This window comes from Procambarus clarkii, chromosome 32 (assembly GCF_040958095.1).
Source record: "Procambarus clarkii isolate CNS0578487 chromosome 32, FALCON_Pclarkii_2.0, whole genome shotgun sequence".
NCBI classification, from domain to species: domain Eukaryota; kingdom Metazoa; phylum Arthropoda; class Malacostraca; order Decapoda; family Cambaridae; genus Procambarus; species Procambarus clarkii.
Window position 1 is genome coordinate 29502348 of NC_091181.1, and position 21007 is coordinate 29523354.

Here is a 21007-nt window from a genome sequence, read left to right on the forward strand (position 1 = left end):
ATTTATATGCATATGTCCATGTAGAGAATTTTATTGCGATTTCAGTGATACCAAAATTATCCCTGTAGGACAAGTATGGAGTTGACAACCCTGAAGATAAGAGAAACATTTCGTTGCTGTCAGGCACTCACGGCTAGTGATCGACGTAGTTTTTTATTTGGTGCTGATCTAACTTATGTTTTGGTGACATTTTATACTTATGTTCTTCTAGAACATTCTATTGCGAACACATTGGTGCAAAAATGAAATACGTACATCGAAAATTAACGTCAGGACAGTGACAAGAGTATACACTTTCAAATGTTGCCGCTCGATCGCCCGAAACGCCAGGCCCACTTGGGTTAAGTTTTTTTTCATTTGCTGGAGCGCGAAAGTGTTAAAATATGCTCAGGACCTGACATACTAGCAATAATCTGGGTGGACTCCTGCCAGTGACAAAGGGAAAACAACCACAGGGGCCTTGTTCACAAATCATGATTTTGCTTGTGACAAGGTATACAAAACTTGCATATTCAATAAAGGGGATACAATTCTATTAATAAATGTGTACAGTGGGTCCCCAAATTACGAATACTGTAGCTTTAAAATCTCCCAATTTAGCCTGATGTTCTACTATACAAACCAATTCTGAAGTCCACCAATGACTTCCACAATAGTGCTTATAATACACTATTCCAGTTGTTTATTGAGGGAAAAGTTCTTCAATAAACAACTAAATGAATAATATACAACTAAATAAATAAATGTGCAGTAAATATACACTTAATAAACACACACACACACACACATACCCTCCTTATTCCATTGATGCCCTTCAGAAGATGGTGGAGGTAACTGGACTGAAGTAAAGTTACTTCTCATGTATGAACACAATTCCAGAATCTTTGATGTACAATTTAACTACACAATAATTGACTTCATATTGACATTTTTCAACCCCTTTATGAGACAAAAGTTAAACATTTACAAGACATTCAACAAGGGAGGTTTACCTATAGAATGTTATTAGTCTGGAAGGCTTGTCTTCAGCCTCAGCAGCCCAGGTTTGTAATGAGCGGAAAATGGCAACGTTGTCATACTCATTGAGGCGAAGAAGTAATTTGCCCAAGGCACCAGATACATCTGTCTCGACCGCACACACGACCTCAGAATCACCCTGCACAAGAAATAACACAGTAATGAAAATCACCAAAATCAAAGTATATACATACAGTTTATGGAGGTTTAAACAACTCATTCAAAGTTCTAGGTATCTGATCTGTATAAAATAGGCATGAAGAATCTTACTGTACCTTGTCAGAGATCTATAACATGCTCTGTAATATATGGTTAAAAGTTGTTGCAAACCAAACATATGCTTTTTTTCTAGTAATGTGCATGTCATTTCAACAGCACATATCCAAGTAAGTTTGTAATTCAGATATCACATATACAGATAAGTTAGTAATTTGAAATGTTAAGTTATAAACTAGCAATAATATATAAAATACACTTCAACTCTGCTATATGGACACTGATTTCCAGAAACTTCACATCCAGTGAATATGTGCTTTCCAGTGGAGAACCTCAACACTATACAGTAAAATGGTTCAGAATGATTAGGATTGCATCATCGTGGAGTGGAATTCCTTCCTGTAGTGCCCTTTTCTGTACACTGTTATACTATTCAAACTGTATCTTGGTCCGACTCTGTGTATAGTTCGACAGTGTACTCAAACAATAATTTATACATACTGCCTACCTAGTGGCACCTCATGTTTTTAGTTTTTCTACCTTCCTCATTTTTGGTAAATACCAAGTCTAGGGTAGATGGATCCCATTCTCTGTCTCTTTTTGTTACCTTGATGTGTTGCCACAAGAAGTCCTTGTCTTTCCTATATTTGGTGGAAGGGATGTGCTTTGACTTCCCATACAATATTTGTTATAGAGTTTTTGGTAATCCCTACCATTATGTTCATGGTTAACACTGGCACCATACCTAGTATATGATCTTATTGGTAGGCTACCTTGAGTATCTCTATTTTCTCAAAGCTCCAATGTTGTATTATGATTAGTTTTTTGCATTATAGTCAGCTGATTACCTGGAGTTTACCGGGAGAGGATTCTGGGAGTTGTTCTACCACCCAAGCTCGGCCTGGGGCCAGTATGACTTGTGGTAACTCGGTCCGACAGGATGTTTGCTTGAAGCAGCTAAATATTGCTTCCTTGCAATATTTCTTCTGAACAGCTGTGAACCTCAGTGTTCCCTGATTGTGCCTATGGCACCACTCCAGTATGTTATGTTACTGTGCAAATTTGGGACTTAACCCTCCCGTAACTTCTATATACGTACACTGTATATAGTCTTGATACCTCTCTCATCTCGTTTCAAGAGAGAAAGGAGCATTTTCCATTTCTATTCCATTTCCCATCCACTAGTTGATGCTGACTTCATTTACCCAATCATAGGTTTTGCTGATACACTCGGTGGTGGTCTCACCACTGTTTACCTTTACTAGATATGTGAAAGAACTATAGGCAATGATCACTTTCAATGTCATTGTCAATCATTGGCAATGATCAATATCACTTTCTCAAGGACAAATTCCTAATTGAGACAATTGGGAGTATACCATAGCATCAAGAATAATGTGTAGCTATTGGTCAAGGCATCGGCACCACCCAATGAAAAGTTAAAATGGCTTTTAAATGTGGCACAAAACCTTCCTAAACCTTGCATACACGAGTCATTAAAATTTTAGGCAGATATGCAAAATCATTCTCCAGATATCACATGAACATTGCAAATTTAGAAAAATTACAAAACACATAAGAGCCATAAGGTAGTCCCCTACTGGAAGAGCTAAATTTCATAAACCATAACAATCTATACATCACTCCATATCTTAAACTAACGAGGTGTACCTGTCGAACAACTTCCAATACTATACTACTTCAACAATTTGACCAAATATGTAGCTAGCCTTCTTGTGTTTACTTTATTAATTCTTGTTTACAAAACCTGTTATTGTGATATCACCTTTACTGTCCTAAGATCCAGTGCTCCGGTGAAAAGGTTCAGCAGTGCAGGTTTGTGTCTTGTCAGTGTTTTCACATCAACGTGAGTAATGAGCATCTCCAGTGTCACAGTGAAACTCTGCAGAGCTGCAACCTCTGTCTTCGACAATGTTTCATATGCCTGTCAAAAAATTAATATATATATACATACATACATACATACACACACAATATATTATTAGTGAAATATGTTATATATATACTGTATCCTGGAAGTTAAACAGTAAAACAATTAATGAAATTTTGATAATCCCTAACTTATAACCCTACTTACAAATGAAATGTCATCACATTCCTTCATTCCATGGGAGGGGAGGGGAAGAATTTGTTTTCAACCACATTATTGTGACTTGTTCTCTGCAAACTACTGTACATACTTCTATACATTTTAGTACCTCATTCTTACTGGATGCTCTCGTTTTTACACATGGTTACAGGAACAGGCGACTGCCGACTACTGTCAGCAGGTTTCAAGAGCTCGAAAGCTTTCCCATCCCATAGGTCATGGTAGGCCTTACCCACTAGTTTCCCTGGAATATGACCTGCCAATCATTTAACAAACAGGTACCGAATCACTGCTGAGTGAACAGGTGCAGTTAAGAACTGGCTCCTAGTCAATCCTCCCTGGCCAAGATACGAACCTAGGTCAAATCGCTTATGAAGGGTGGGGCAAATGTGTTACCTTTCACCACAGGGGACTGTTATACCTTTTCCCAAACCCACAAAATTCACTATAACTCTAAAATACTAAAGTACTAAAATTCAAAAACCCTTGAAATATGTGGTGAAGAATTTCACAAGGGTTTGCATATGATGTACATAAGGTAAGGTCACCTGTCATTTGCCACTCCTAGAACAATAAACTATCACCTAAAATGGGGCAGGCAGGGGGAGAAAAACTAAATCTGAAAACTCTTCAGTGGTTAACGTCCTCAGCTCATCCTCGAGGGACTTGGTTTCAATCCTCAGGCGGGACAGAAGTGAATGGTCAACTGATGCTTCTTTTTCACCTAGTAGAAAATAAGTACCCCAGGAGTAATTAGGTAATTGTTGTGAATAGCATCCTGGGAAAGGTAAGTAGCTGGCCTAGGGGTAACCTCGATAAGCCGATAAGCCTAAGTACAGACTTCCTGTTCCCAACAACAGGAAATTACGTACATTAGCCTTACATGTGTGAAAATGGTGGATACTATAAAAAAAAAATAGGTACAGTATATATATATTTTTTTGAGGTTTGAATGAATATGTTCCTTACAAATATTGTAAGAATTATTATTTGTATACTATATTTGAATAATTTTGTATTTTTCATGCAGATTTAGTAGACTTTTATTGTAGAAACATACTATAGATATCTGGAAATAAATTTCATGGCATTCAGCCAACTACATACTGTGCACTAGAGGCTGGTGCTATTTGCTTCAGACTACACTAAGAATAAAGTATTTGATATGCCTTACCTCTGTCAATTTAGGAATGAGGACTCGTGGCTCAATCTGCTTGACTAATGCATCTCTGACAATGCCCAGTCTCATAATCAGCCGAGACTCCTTAATGGCAGCTTTTTCCTTGCGGGCAGAGAGGCGACACACGGAACACACCAGAGACACTAGATATGGTGACAAGAACTGAGGCACATTTTCAAGTAGCTGTGTTGGGTAAAGAATGTTAAGAGTAAGATTAGTGAACACGAAATTTGCAAATGACATTAATAAAAAGACAAATATTCTTGTCTACTGGTTAATGTTTTTAACATTCCCACCCAAACAAATAGACTATGTATACTAATCCTTTAAACAAAATCTCAAAATAATAAATTAATTTTGGTAACTAAATAAGAGTAAACAAACTTTCATAATACCAGCAAGTTCTTCCCTGAATAACTACAGCACTCTCAACTTTATAAAAGATGTTTTTGTGCATGGAAAGAACAGGACTCACATATTTAAACTGACTGCCCATTTGTAGGATTTAGCCATTTGCCCATATTTTACAAACACACAGTTTCATGCTTTACCCACCATTACTTTATTTCTGTATGCAGTGTATACGTTTTCGTAGTTAATCCGTTCCCAGAGACGGTACGAAAACCGAAACAAATTTTCCCATAAGAAATAATGTAAATTGAATTAATCCATTCCATACTCAAAAATATTAACTTAAAAATACATTTTATACTGAATAATACTCATTTTGTACTAGCTAAAATACAGTACAATACCCCCGAAAAACATCAATATGAAATTCAATTTTTTTCATAGAAAATGGAGCAGCCTACATGACACCCACTGAACAAACCTTATGACATTTTTTTTCAAATTTTGTAAATTTATTTTATATTTTTTCGTTTTTTGTATTTTTCATAGAAAATGGAGCAGGCTACCTGACATACACTGAATGAACCTTTTGACATATTTTATTTTTTCAAAAATTTTCAATTTTTTAATTTTTTCTAAAAAAAATTCAATACTTTGCAACATTACAGCAGTCACCCCTTTACAACCCAGCATCATTCGCATCTTTTAAAAAGAAAGTTCAATGATTTGCAGACATCAGAGAGCTCATAGATTGGGCTGCTTGTCACTTATCGCCTGCTTATCTTACCTTGAATAAGGACTCTTGTTGGTGTACGAAGACGGTGAGGAGGAGGAGGAGGAGAGGTGTTAGTGTTTGGAAAGGATGTCCCCTTCCATTATAACATCAGGCAGTGATAACTTTTCTGGGGTGCTTTCTCTCCATTTTGCAGGCACGATTTAACACTTGTTAGACATTTTAACACTTGTTTGTAGTGAGACATTACATTGTCTCACTATTGTGGTGGACCCATAAGTATATAAGCAAATTACGACCATCGAGGCAAACTTCGACTACCAAATTGAATTTCTCGTAGAAATTTATCACGATTGTCGGTTTGGGTTCAATCTCGGCTCCCCATGCTCCCCCTTGCTTCAATAAACACACCAGATTCTGTTCCTGGTGTTCGGTGGCCCTCTGAAAGTCCAGAGGCCTGGAAATGTTATGCCTCTGGAAACAAGGCATCAGTGGTACTAAAGCCAATGAAGTGGTGAGCAAGTGAAGGCCAGCCCAGAAATACTAGATAATCAGCAATGAAAACATTATTTACAAACCTTCTGAGTTGCAGTGACAGTTGCCAAAAGTAGATGATCAGAGTCTTGATCTTCATTTAAAAATTTAATAAGGACAGGCAACAGCTGTCCTAAGAAAGTAACGGCATGGGCCTTAAGAGCAACCACAGATTCTGCCACCACCAACAGTGCCTGTGTCACAAGCTTCATCTCTGTGTCTGTAAACATAAAACAGCTTAAAAAATTTGAATAACCATCTGCTTCACAGGCCCTGACCTCATTTACAACTTTATAACAATAAGCATTATAACAATAACAAAATAATCAACAGTTTTATACATTTTGGACATAGTCTGAAGGTCCCTTTTGATTGGCTATCATAACTCAGGATATGAAAAGATGGTGTAATGAGTACAAAATATTGTACTATAATTATAATGTTATAGCAATAACGAGTTGAGGCTGCACTAATTAGCAAAGGTTCCTATAACAGGGAGGTGGGAAGAGTTTGTTGTGGAATGGTTATGCTAATGGTTTTGGGTTTGTGGTGTTTTGGAGCAAGATAGGGCCTTGCCTTTCAGCTACCTAGTGTTTGAATACTTCCAGATATTCTAATACTCGGTCATGCCTTCTCTTGAAATTGAGTATCTTTCATGACTTCTGCTTCAACCACATTCCATTTGTTTACCATCCACACTCAATGCAAGTATTTCTCCTTAATTTTCTTTTGAGTCACTTGTGTTTTCAGTCTCTGTAGCCTTTCAGCCTGTAAACCCCTTATCCACTAACGAGTATAATTTAATCAATTCTTCATTCTCTTCATTTACTCCTCTTGGTATCTTAATACTTTGCGATCATATCAACTCTAGTTCTTCATTCCTCTAGCATGACTAGGTTGAGATCTCTTAATCCATCCTCATGACTCAACTCTATCTCTTGTATCAGTCTCATGGCAAATATTCGGGCCTCCTCTATTTTCTTCTTATGCTTCATACGAATGAGATTTCATGCTGAAATTTTACATTCTAGGACTGGCTTAGCGTATGCTTTAGATAATGTTGTGAATGATTCCTTACTTAGATTTCCAAATGCAATTTTTACAATTGTCTATCCAATCAGTGTTTTATATAAACACAGTATATGTGCATCTTGATTTTAGTACTGTATTGGCATTATGTTTACTCCCTGATTCTCTTCTCTTCTGACTCCTCTTCCATTCTCTTCTTTTCTGACTCCTCTTCCATTCTCTTCTTTTCTGACTATTCAGCAGTCTAAAATTTATTTACCATCCTTCTGATTTCTTATTCACACTTCCCATTACTTCACAATTGTTGGAACTAAACTCCAATAACCATACCTCTGGCACTGCTTGTAGCTCATTAAGGTACTCCTGCAGAATTTTACAATAAACTTCAGGATTTACTTTTCTCATCAGTTTTGTATCATCTATAAACATTAAGATCTTGATCTAAGATCTTGCCTCCTCAGCTAGGTCATTCACATAATAAGGATGCTTACCACTTTCCTTAACTTTGGCATATCCTCTTCCATGCTTTATGTGTCAGGTATTCTCTTACCCAATTTATCAACTTTACAAATTATTCCAGACTGTTTTTCCCTGTTCTGTGAAGGTGGAGTGTGTGTTGTACTTACCTAGTAGTGACAACAGAGATCTAGCTTTAGAGCCCTGCCTCATACCTGAAAGTAAGAGGACTCAAGAGGAGGAAACATGAACCCATCAGAGAACATAACTTTGGTTGGGTAAGGGAGATGCAATCCAGCTACCTAGAGATAACTCTGACACACAGCTGAAGAAAAATGAAAAGACAGGAAACATGCAAGGTAGGTGGCACAAAACACAATTGTGAAGCATCAAACAGTACTTCAATGAAAATTTATGTTAATTTGAAGAAAAGATATTCTAAATAGCCTTTTCAAAGAGAACTAGCAAATCATTGATAAATTTTATATTTAAAACTGCAAAGTACCTAAATTAATGCTGAAATAATATATCAGCGACAGAACACGCCCTCTATATAGGAATCAGACCTTTTACACAAACACTGAGATGAGCATAGACTTTATTTGCAGATAATATTTTACCTGTAAAGGCTTAGTCAAATCTAGCAAAGATAAAGGGGAGATGGTTAAAGTTAGAGAGGCAAAGGTGTGATGAGGTCACCTCACTGACCTCACCTCATTACTTCCATAGCCACCCTGAACTCACCCCTCCACAACCATAGATAAGACTCTCACAAGTCAAGCCTGGCCTCGGGCCAGGCTTGGGGGAGTAGAAGAACTCCCAGGACCCCATTAAGCAGGTATCAAGATTGATAAATTCTAACATCTTGAATTTCTTGGACACCTAAAAAATAACTTAAGTAAACCAACCTTCTCTGCAGATGAGGTCCACTCCAGCAGATAAAACTGGCTGAACTGCTTCAACAGGAACTTGAGGCGCCACATATTTTGTAAGTAGGTGTAAAGTAAAGAGGGCAGTTTGTCTATTGTCTGATGGTTCATTGATTTTCAGTGCCAACTTGAGCAAAATTTTGATGAATGGTTTTAAATGCGTTATGTTTTCTTTCCTGAAAAATTAAAGAAATATTAATGAAAGAGGACATTCTAATTCAGTAACTATTCATTATAATGAATAAAATTAACGATGGAAATAAGCAGGAAAATCTGGTTACGCAAAGAAAGAATGAATGCGGCAGTGCTGCCAATATTTCTGTTCTGTATTTCTGTAAATTTAGTTTGTAATGTTAGCAGTCATCATGGTAAAGCATAAGAAAACTAAAATAATTAATTTTATGACTAACTGATCACACAAAATTACAGGACTCCATGTGAATGGTTATTAACAAGTAAAGATCTACAAGCAATGTTATTATGGTAAACTGAATACTTCTGAGCTATGTTACATTCCTGAACTATGATGTGTTCTTGACCTATGGTGTGTTCTTGACCTATGGTGTGTTCTTGAACTATGGTGTGTTCTTGAACTATGGTGTGTTCTTGAACTATGGTGTGTTCTTGAACTATGGTGTGTTCTTGAACTATGGTGTGTTCTTGAACTATGATGTGTTCTTGAACTATGATGTGTTCTTGAACTATGGTGTGTTCTTGAACTATGCTGTGTTCTTGAACTATGGTGTGTTCTTGACCTATGGTGTGTTCTTGAACTATGATGTGTTCTTGAACTATGATGTATTCTTGAACTAAGCTACATTCCAGAACTATGCTACATTCCCGAACTATGCTACATTCTTGAACTATGCTACATTCCCGAACAATGGTACATTATTGAACTATGCTACATTAACGAACAATGGAACATTCTTGTACTATGCTACATTCTTGAGCTATGCTACATTCCCAATCAATGGTACATTCTTGAACAATGGTACATTCTTGAACTATACTACATTCCCGAACTATGCTGCATTCCTGAACTATGCTGCATTCCTGAACTATGCTACATTCCCGAACTATGCTACATTCCCGAACTATGCTACATTCCTGAACTATGCTGCATTCCTGAACTATGCTACATTCCTGAACTACGCTGCATTCCCAAACTATGCTGCATTCCTGAACTATGCTGCATTCCTGAACTATGCTGCATTCCTGAACTATGCTGCATTCCTGAACTATGCTGCATTCCTGAACTATGCTTCATTCCCGAACTATGCTACATTCCCAAACTATGCTACATTCCTGAACTATGCTGCATTCCTGAACTATGCTGCATTCAGGAACTATGCTACATTCCTGAACTATGCTACATTCCCGAACTATGCTGCATTCCCGAACTATGCTGCATTCCCAAACTATGCTGCATTCCAGAACTATGCTACATTCCTGAACTATGCTACATTCCCGAACTATGCTACATTCCCGAACTATGCTACATTCCCGAACTATGCTGCATTCCCTAACTATGCTGCATTCCCGAACTATGCTGCATTCCCAAACTATGCTACATTCCCGAACTATGCTGCATTCCTGAACTATGCTGCATTCTTGAACTAAGCTACATTCCTAAACTATGCTACATTCCTGAACTATGCTGCATTCCTGAACTATGCTACATTCCCGAACTATGTTACATTCTTGAACTATACTACATTCTTGAACTATGCTACATTCCCGAACTATGCTGCATTCGTGAACTATGCTGCATTCTGAACTTATCCACATTCTTGAACTATGCTACATTCCCGAACTATGCTGCATTCCCAAACTATGCTACATTCCTTAACTATGCTACATTCTTGAACTATGCTACATTCCAGAACTATGCTGCATTCCCGAACTATGCTACATTCCTGAACTACCTTACCTTGTGATGATTTCAGGGCTTAGTGCCCCGCAGCCCGGTCCTCAACCAAGTCTCCTATTACCAAGGGTAATAGGTTCACCAAGAGTAAACTATATCATATTTCTGAACTATGTTATAATCCTAAGCTATGTTATAATCTTAGGCTGTGTAATACTCCTGATCTATGTTTCCTCTATTGCTTCCCTAACCATTACATGTGAATACTTTAGACACAAGCATGGGAACACATTATACTTAGAATGATGCATCTATTTTACATTAGAAAAAGTTATTGAAAAGATTCACTAGATAGCATAGCAATATAAACCTATGTTAAATTACATAAATGACTAACAAGTTCAAACATCCCTGGGTACTAATGTAGGTTTAAGGTAGAGAGTGTATCTGACTCTACAGCCAAGCAGCTATTTGCTATAAGATGAAGGAACAGAAACAGTACACTTGGCATCCTTTCTAAGAAATCACTGGGATTGCTTGGAAAACCCTTCATAGCTCTGCTAGCTACGGATTAGAAACTAATGACTGCAGGTGAACCTCATTAAACATTGTCCCAGTTAACGTCATTTTGTTTTATGAAGTTAGAAAAAATAAATAAATTTAACATTAGACAGGTAAACAGTCTTTTTTTTTAAGTTTCCAACACAAAAGAGACAAAATGACATGGAACCCTATGGTACTTATAGAAAATGAAATACTGTACAGTACATGAGGGCTAGCTTAAATATTACCAACAAACACTATTTATACTGTACTTGAAATTTCACTTTTGTTTACCGAAAATAATAGCACAAATTACAGTACTGTACATCAAAAATATATAATACTGTAATGTAAAATTTAATACAACCATACGACTTTAAAAAAAAATCATAAAGTGAATTAAGATGCTGCTGATAGAAATGCATCTTGCCATCTGATTACAGACATGAACAAACAAGGTGTGAGAGTTCCGAGCTCGATATTATTAACGGTAATAATAAATTTCCTTGGACAAGAAGGCATGATGGGTAAATGATCTATAACAGGCAGTAGTCCTAATTACAGGCCAAAGAAACAAAGGAAGATAATATTATTAGAAACTAAGCTAAAAGTACTAGGTAGGTATGACAAGAGTAAATTACATCACAATTTTTCCCAGTATACTACAAATGTAACCCTTACTATAACACTAGGCCTATGATGTTCTTGGTTTCACTTCCATGTTATTTCAGTTAAAGTCATGGTTTTCATGAAACTAACCTCAACATTAAATAAGTTTCACCTGTACATTGACTCCCCACCAGGAGGCAGCAGTGTTCTTCAGTTTGTTTATTCCATCCTACTGCATGGCTACTCCTTTACTAGAGCTATTATATGCATCCATAGCTTCTCTTCTCTACTTTGTATTTCTTGTGTTCCTTCACATATTCCTACATTTTACTGCTAATATGTTCATGAACTCCCATACTAGCCTGGAGTATTTTTCTTATGTTATTCCTCCAATGTCACCTCTCATTTTTCTGTTAGCTATTACTATATTACTGCTTCTAGTCAGCAGATACTGAACAGAGGTTCTTGCCTTGCATGACACAACCAAGCAAAATGCTCTCTCTGAGCTTAACAACTGGCCTTCCCTGTGATCATCTTGATATACAAGTTCTATGCTTTGCCATGTTTACCAGGCACTGGGATGCAAAATAAGGAGTTTCAAGAATTCCACTGAAGCTTGACTGTGAAACATTAAATAAGCCTGGTGCTTAGAACCATGTTCCCAATGCACTTTAGCTTAACCCTCTCATCCTATGCACAAGGAAAGACTAACAACCTCAGTGAAACAACTTTGGGAACACAAATTGATCCTCATCCCTGCAGCACTGGTAAACAAATAGCTCACTAAGTAAAATCACAATTGTTCACCAATGATACTAAACTTGGAGAATGAAAAAAACAAAAAACAAGATTCACAGATCCTAAATATTGAAAAACCTGTCAGACTTTTCTGAAAATCCATTTACCACCTGCAGACTGGTTTAAGACTGTATGAATGTATGAAGGACCAAGAGTGGCAGCAGTCAGTGTAGATATTAAGTCAATTGGCTAGTCATGTAAAACATTCCCTTGGCGGTTATAGAGAGGGGAAAAAGTTGGGGGAATGAAGAATGAGGGTTCTGCAGGACTGTAAAATTTATAAGTAAGCTATTGTGGCTGGATTTACTATGAAGTACAAAATTACCTGAAGAAATTGGCATTTGGCTGAAGCTTTGCACAGAGAATTTCCATGGCTTTACAGCGAACGAGTGATAGTGAAGAAGTCAGAAGATTCTTGGTGACTTCTATCAACATGTTTGGTGGTAGTACTGCATTTATTCCATCTACGACATCTACAACCTTACGTTGCAGAGACATATACAAACGACCTGAAACAAAAATGTAAAATTAGACCATCAAGTACTATATTTCTCTTAAATATACAATTACATTTTGAGGCAGAAAGAAGAGCAATGCAGGAAAAATAGATTAATGATATTAGATATTCAAATTGGTGGCTATTCACTACCTACCACACCCTCAGAAACACGATGGAAAAGTACTACTACCTTACCCCAGCAAATTACTTATTCTACAAAAGTACTCGAGATGCACCAGTGACTAAGCGCAAAGTTCTCCATATGGTAATCAGACAAATGGTCAATCATCCATTATCCTATCAAACTAATTACCCTTGTTATTACAACTTCTTGTGCATTGTTCACACTCAATCCATGCTTCATCATATACCTCCTTACATTAATAATTATTCTATTTAATTTTAGTAGTAGGTCACCAGATGCAAAACTCTCTCTTAGCATCTACAGTGCTGGATAAAACTAACCCCAAGAAATGTTAGGAACTCTCTTTAAAATATATTATAACATTTTTGAAATAAAGAAGATAGTTGAAGTGAAATAAGTGGAATAAAAATGTATTATTCAGAGCTTAAACCCCCTCGGTCTTTCCCTTTAAATAATATCCCGATACCCAGGAACATTGTAAAGTCCAGAGTCAGTGTGCCTTTTGCACACACTTTTCACCAACAATCATGATTGATCTTCATCTGGCCTCATTACAATCTCACGATCATTTATCTAGCTCTTCTTTTGGCCTTGTGTTTACTGGCGGACTGTAGGCACGAGCAATGATTTTCTCTATGTGGGTGACTAGTTGACCCATCCCAGTTTGACCCCCAGGGCCTAGTATGAGTCATATGACTTTTTTCTTTTAATCGCTGCTTTTTTACTCAGTCACAGGCATGACCTAAACTTAGCTTGTCAGTGACTGACAGGGTTAAGTTAGGGCACACTGAGAACACAAATCTTGCAATCAGGAAACGTCTTAAGACATAGTTCTGGGGTGGTTTTTCTGGTATGTATCTAAGTTTTCCCAAGTGGAATGGGGGTGGATTTTGTTTGATACAATTTTGTAAGGATACCAACACAGAAGAGGTAACAGGAGATAACACAAAGTCTATATATTGCAAGCAAGACAACTGGCCAGAGCTGACACACAGGATTATGAAAAAAGCCCTAGTTATCCAGCAGGAAATTCAAAGACAGCAAAGAACTGTGAGAAACACCCAGGCAGCATGAAAACTGTGGTACGAAACCATACACAGCTACAGAAAGCAATCATACTGTCCTGAGTCAAGACCCCATACCTGCAACACTCAGTTGAGTAAAATAAGCAAAATAACTAGGCAGGTCCCAAGAAGATTACCCCAAAGCAATCTGAAGAAGAAATCAGGACATTAAAGATCCTAGCAGCAGTGAATGCTGGAGTATATATATATAAAAAAAAAAAAACTCACATGAAGACACACACATGCCCACAGTGCTCTAGGTAACAAACAAGATGAGAACCTAGGAGGGTTCCAGAAACACTGTCCCAGAACAAAGACTGAAGCAGTGATCTGGTCACAAGAATTATTTCCTTAGCATGCTCTAACCACATCTCTAGATACCTGCACGAGGAAAGTTAACTCACACCTAGTTGAACACACTTGTATTCAACCTAGTTGAACCTAGTTTGGTCCCTAGTTTGTGTGGGACCAAAGAGCCAGAGCTCAACCACCGCAAGAACAATTAGGCGAGTACAATACCAACCCAACACACAAGCAGACTCTGCCCACATCAGTTTGGTAAAGCTCGACACACACACACACACACACACAGCTAGCTGATACACACTTACATAAAGCATTCCCAAAAGCACAGGCTCAAAGCCTATCTCAGAATGAATAAACTTGCACATGACTGAAGATGTTCCTTACTAAACTGAAGAGGTAACTGAAGTGAGATCACAAGGTGGGAGTGGCAACTGGTAATTAGTAGTTATGAATAGCAGAACAATACTTGGGGGGGGGGTCACTTTAATTCCAAATATGGTTTAGAGAATTTTCCTGTCAGCCATTCCCTCTAAGTATGGAATGGTGAAGTGCAAATTATAAATGATCCTAGCTGCATCAGATATGAGGTCACACTGATCCAGATTTAATTGTCTCTGGAGAGCAGTGAGAAGTTGCCTAAGAAGCAACCAAGTGGCTCATGCTCATAAATATACAATAGTTAACTTTATGCTTAGATTACCAAAAATTAAAACAATTAGAAATACACATCAAAACACCTAAAGCTATTTTTTTTGCATACAGATTAAAGACCAGTAATTCTGTCATACATACCTCCAGGTTTATCTTTGTGGTGATCACATGACAGACTTACAGTGCGCAGGTAGCACAAAGTCTTCTCCAGAAGCTGCCTATAAAGCTCCTGTAATTCTCCAGCTTGTTCTTCAGTAGCTTCGTATACCTGAAGAAGTTTGCTCAGTTGCATGACAAGAATATAAATTTATACACACTCAAAAGAGCTTTAAAGACAGAAAGGCACACCATGAATAAGTCTTTACCATTAAGGACTCGTGCATTTGGATCGTTAGTGTAAAATAAAATAAAAATATGGCTTTGAGTAAATATGAAAATCACTTTTCTATGCATTTATTTGGTTGCCCCTCAGGTATGACTCTAAGTATATACAGTATAGCCAGGTAGGATGATATTCAATCCAACCCAAAAAGACAGGCAAACAAGTGCATTAAATAAGCCTGTCTAAACCCTCTTGGCATCATAAACAACCACCTACAGATGGCTCTCATAAATCACTAGACCGACTAATGGCTATGTATACCCTGAAATGGTAGCAACCTGAACACTTAAAACGTTTCAAGGCGACCACAAACCTCTTGAATGGATGTAACAACATTTTTTTTAATTTGTATTATTTTTTGTAAATTTTGAAGTTTTGTCTTACTGGAAATTTCAGATTACTTATTTTTGACTGTTTGCACAAAATACATAAACAAGGATTTTTTTTAAATATTAACTATGAAATAAAGATACTGTAACTCATCAAAATTTGAGTCATTTAAAATTTTCTGTAATTTTCTATATCATAAAAATTCTCACTTGGCAATCAAATCTAATTTTTGTTCTTCCCCAGAGTGTGCTAATTCATCCATGACACTCCTCAGGCAGCCTCCTCACACCTTGGCTATGATCAAGTTTCTACATCAACTCAGAATTTTTTAAAATGTTAAAACACCACCTATTCCTATACTGTACATTCTTGCAAGACTGATCTTTCTATAAAGCATCGTTTGTACTCAAAAGTGAAGCAAAAATAGGATACTGCTTCACTTTTTGCAAAAGTGAAGCAGTATCCAAAGAAAAATGAATGCAAGTCCTTTGTACACCAAGAGGTCTGCAGTACCAGCAAAGAGGAAAATGCATTTGGCCAGGCTAGCTAGGTCCACTATGTGACAGGACTGCGCCTACCAGGAGCCGGTCGGCCGAGCGGACAGCACGCTGGACTTGTGATCCTGTGGTCCTGGGTTCAATCCCAGGTGCCGGCGAGAAACAATGGGCAGAGTTTCTTTCACCTTATGCCCCTGTTACCTAGCAGTAAAATAGGTACCTGGGTGTTAGTCAGCTGTCACGGGCTGCTTCCTGGGGGTGGAGGCCTAGTCGAGGACCGGGCCGCGGGGACACTAAATAGCCCCGAAATCATCTCAAGATAACCACATAAAGAAAAGAAGAGCAGCATTCTGCTAACTATATTATATACTTTTTAAAGTTTAACTCTTTAGCTTTACTGTTTGATGCATCAGGTTACATCCCTGAGAATTGAAGTGTGTGTCTTGAGCAGAGTCAACCCTGGGTGTGAATGGTAATAGGTCACAATTAGCAACTAGTTTAATAAGGTGAATAAATCCACAAAGGCCGTGATGAGGGTTCGAATTTACATCCAGGATGATCTCAGACGTGCCTTAATCAACTGCGCCACGACATAGATAAAGAATTGCAACCAGGATTGCTACTGCTCTCACACGGATCCCGCAGTCTCTCCGAGACACAATACCTTATAATTATGACATTCTTAAGATTGAGAGACAATTCAAATACCATGTCGTGGTGCAGTCGATTAAGGCGCATCTGGGATCATCCTGGACGTAAGTTTGAACCCTCATCACGGCCCTTATGGATTTATTCATTTGATATACCACGCTATTGTGATTTCTGTGTGTAGTTAAATAAGGTTTTATATTTTAGATTCCAGTGAGCAGTCATTTTCCCTGCTTATGAAAAGAACCTTATATAACTACCAGCTGATGACAGAGCTCTTCTTTATAGCTTCCCTTAATTCTAATGTTCAAGAGCACTTTGCACACTTAAGACATCTAACTACGCAAAAAGAAAATAATTTCTTTTAATACAGTCTGCACATTTAAGCTTTTCTATGGCTATAACACCTCTTCACTCCAGTCACAAATGAAATGATTTCAACCCTGTGGCAATTATTTGCTCAAAAATACAAATATAGACTTACAGCCAACAATGATCACATTTTTGTACTATTAATTTTGTAGTGGGGCACAAACAAAAACAAATGTGAACAAGGCCTAGTGAAGCACATATATGTACTATAATAGGCCTAAGAGAGTGTATATTATCTAGGATTCCTTAGACAGGTTAGGTTAGGTTTTTTAATGACATTTCAATTTTTTTAGTATATCATTTGAGCTAACTCAATAATAAAAACAAACACTCAGATCTAACCGACCATATTTGTACATTTGATCAAATAGTTGCTATTAGTGCTATCATTTTAGGAGGATGGGTTGATGATGTTTATTACTCACTGATAAATATAGCTTCTAAATCTAGGTCTAGATTATACAAAATTTAATTATAATGTTACGTTATTATTATAATTTTCTCTTAGGTAAGTAATGCACTATAATTTCATGAAAATTCAGATACCTTTACAGGATTTTGCAAAATTTCTCTAGTAACAAAGGCCTCTCTGATTTTTAAGGTTTCTGTTAAATCAAATCCATATTTTTGGTTGCAAGGTAACGTTTATAATATTCAGTTGCTCCGACTCAGAAATTCGTAGAATAGTTCATAATTTGGACTACTCACCTGTCCGACAAATTTTTCCGATGAGAGAAGATGTGCTACAAGGCCAGCAATGGTATACTTCAAGTGACACATCTGCTTAGCAGAGTATGAATCAAAGCACATGATGTCCCGACCTTGCTGAGCAGCCTTGTCAGCCGATCTTTTTTGAACGGTCATATCCTCTGCAAAGTGCCACACACACACACACCATAAGGTAATTATTACATCACTTATGATTTACATAGATAATGGAATACATTTGTATTGCAATGGCAAGAAATTGAAAAATATGATATCAAGCTATTATTATACATGAGCATTTCAAATTTCAAATTTCCTAGATAGTTATATACAGGTATTCTGCAATACTGTAGTTTTGTAATTATTTTAGCAACGTCAATTTTTGACAATTTTTTTTTAAACCATTATCAAATCACATAATATTAATTTTAAAACTTAGGTTAATATTGATTATTCCAGCATCAAGAGAGCAGGTGGAGCAAACATGCTCCATAATGAGTTACCTTTTTCCTCAGGCATGCTACTGATATGATCCATCAGCTGGCAACACGCATACACTTGGGCCATCATAGAAAACTGGCTACATAGTTTAAGGGCAAACTGAATATCATAAGGAAGGCCTCGTTTGTCCTCCACTTTAATACCAGCTGCATCAATTATACTTCCTCTCATGACATGGGCATCAGCTGAAAGAAATTATAAAATTCTTAAATGCAGATACTGTACAATGCTTTATTTATTTTTTAAAGGCAAGAATGGGAGAAGAAGTGAACTATGAAGGAGATAAATTGTTGATATTAACATGTTTGTATGCAGATTATGCAGTGTTCTTTGCTAAGTGTAAGGAGAACAAGCAGAAGATTGTAAACAATTTTGACGATAAGTTAAAAACAAAAAGGTAGGCGAGTTCAGAAAAAGCAAAATTATAGTGTCTGGGAGAAGGTAACGAGATGTCATGGATTCTGTTAAACCTAGTGGCATGAGATATGGAAAGAGATAATTCATTTAAAGTACAGTTTCAGTTTCCATACTCTCATTTTTACCTAACACTATTATCTAGTGTTAGGTAAAAATGAGAGTATGGAAACTGAAATAAGAGAGCAGTATAATGAAAGGAAGGAATTTAATGCTCTCATGCTAGAATTTATTCCAGCATGAGAGTTATAGAGGGACTAAAAAGACATTATAATACTCCCAGGCCCAATACATGGAACTGAAAATTGGGCTGTGTGTTCAAGAGAACAAGTACGGGAAAATTACTGTTTTGAGAATAGTAGCTTGTATATGTGGAATGTATATACAGTAATTATAAGAAAGTATTTGACAAGTGTGTTATGAGTGAGAGGGGTGAAGGAATGAAATGTAAGAGTAGTAGAGTGGGTGATGCTGGGATGTTAGTATGATGCTTGAAGATCATTTAACGAGAACATGTTACAAGGGTGATATGAGGGGGGGGGGGGGATCATAAGTTAGAGGCAGACAACCAGTATCCTGAAAGGGGAGAGTATAACAATATACGAATGAACAGGAAAAACGTTAAGAGTTTAATAGAGTGAAAGGCTTGTGAGAAAAAAACTGTCTGGAAAACTTTTTGCTCTGACCACCTTTATATGGAGAGCTCCAGGGAGGAGATTTTGAGGCAATGGATTTAGACATCCCTAAGCATATTATAAGCCTGTATAATTCTTAAAAATTCTCTATCACCAACATAAAAAGACAAAACAATAAAAATGTGTATCTAAAGTTTATCAAAGTATCTCACATACATACCCATGAGAGCTAAGATAATCCACAAGTTTTTGTTGGCATCAATTGTGGAGGCAAGTTGTGTGAAGAGTGCCAAGCGGCGGTGCTCTGGTAGATCTGGAAGAGCATCCACAAATACTTGGCAAACTTGTGCAAGTTTCACCAAGAGATTTTCTTCAGTTTCAGACTGTGGACAGTAAATTTGCTTATTAAAATGGCGCTAACAAAGAGTTTTGCAAGAAGTTTGCAAAACTGAGTCAGAAGAAAAGCTTGAAAAAAATGACAAAATAGATTTAAAGCAGAAGCTTCATACAACTCATTCACTGTGAAACTCATAAGCATGTTATAAATTTCCTAAACATATACTCATACAACCCCTATTCCATAACAGGTATTGAAATTAAATACCAAAGTAGTTTAATCACATCATGGAAAATATAAAACTAAAGTAGTTTTATCACATCATGGAAAATACATCAGAACAAAACAAAATTTAGCATAATCTGTTTTTTAAACATAACAGCCTTCATTCCAATAACTTAAATACCTTAATGAGTGCTGGTACGATGCTTTGTATGGTCTGGTGTATAACCTGGAAGGAGTACGAGTCATCACGTCTCAGAAGTGAAGTGCCCATGAAAGTGAAGATGGACATCATATTATGCATCACTGCTTCCTGGAAAGAAATGCAACAAAAATGCAATAAATACATAATATTCATATATTGTATACAGTTCTCAATTTATGGACAGAAATTCTATCAAGAGGCATGAAGGAATGGTAACAAATTGGGTTCAAAAGCAATATGTTTATACTGTCCATCATTCAGCATTGACATCCAGTAAGGGGTTCGAATTTTAATTGTGATCATTATGTGAGAATTTGTTGAGATCATTTAAAAGAGGCTTTAACCAAATGTAAGCAAGGCCATTTTGAATATGAACTGGTTACTTCATTACCTAGCTGTAAAATGGGTCAAGGGCTATCATCACAATACCTGGACCCTAGGTAGGGCATTCAAGTTACAACTCTTTGGATGAGTTGTGGCCTAATGTATAGACTGACTGACCTGCAGACAATGAGTACAAACCTGACTTCCCTATGAAATACATGAAACATATGACATAGAATACATATATACACCAACCCTTAAGAGCTGTGAACAGTTGGAGTGAACTGAAGGAAAACATAACAAAGAATAATTCAAATCATAGCTTTAAAGAGAGATTAGTGTTGTCCCAGAGATCTATAAGCAATGAGGAAGGTCCTAAGAGCTGATCCTCT

At 37.0% G+C, this 21007-nt stretch overlaps 1 protein-coding gene across 1 annotated transcript in view; it reads right to left on the minus strand.

Moving 5' to 3' along the window:
* Window positions 1–21007, minus strand: part of l(2)k09022 (HEAT repeat containing 1 homolog l(2)k09022) — a 58078-nt gene that overhangs the window by 7773 nt on the left and 29298 nt on the right. Inside the window, exons 21-31 of the mRNA XM_045744223.2 lie at window positions 20271–20399; window positions 19748–19910; window positions 18481–18663; window positions 17978–18138; window positions 15182–15308; window positions 12701–12884; window positions 8535–8731; window positions 6186–6361; window positions 4518–4706; window positions 3020–3178; window positions 993–1156 (exon numbers count right to left, since the gene is read on the minus strand). Of these exons, the coding sequence (XP_045600179.2) occupies window positions 993–1156; window positions 3020–3178; window positions 4518–4706; window positions 6186–6361; window positions 8535–8731; window positions 12701–12884; window positions 15182–15308; window positions 17978–18138; window positions 18481–18663; window positions 19748–19910; window positions 20271–20399 (1832 nt within the window). The remainder of the gene's footprint in view (window positions 1–992; window positions 1157–3019; window positions 3179–4517; window positions 4707–6185; window positions 6362–8534; window positions 8732–12700; window positions 12885–15181; window positions 15309–17977; window positions 18139–18480; window positions 18664–19747; window positions 19911–20270; window positions 20400–21007) is intronic.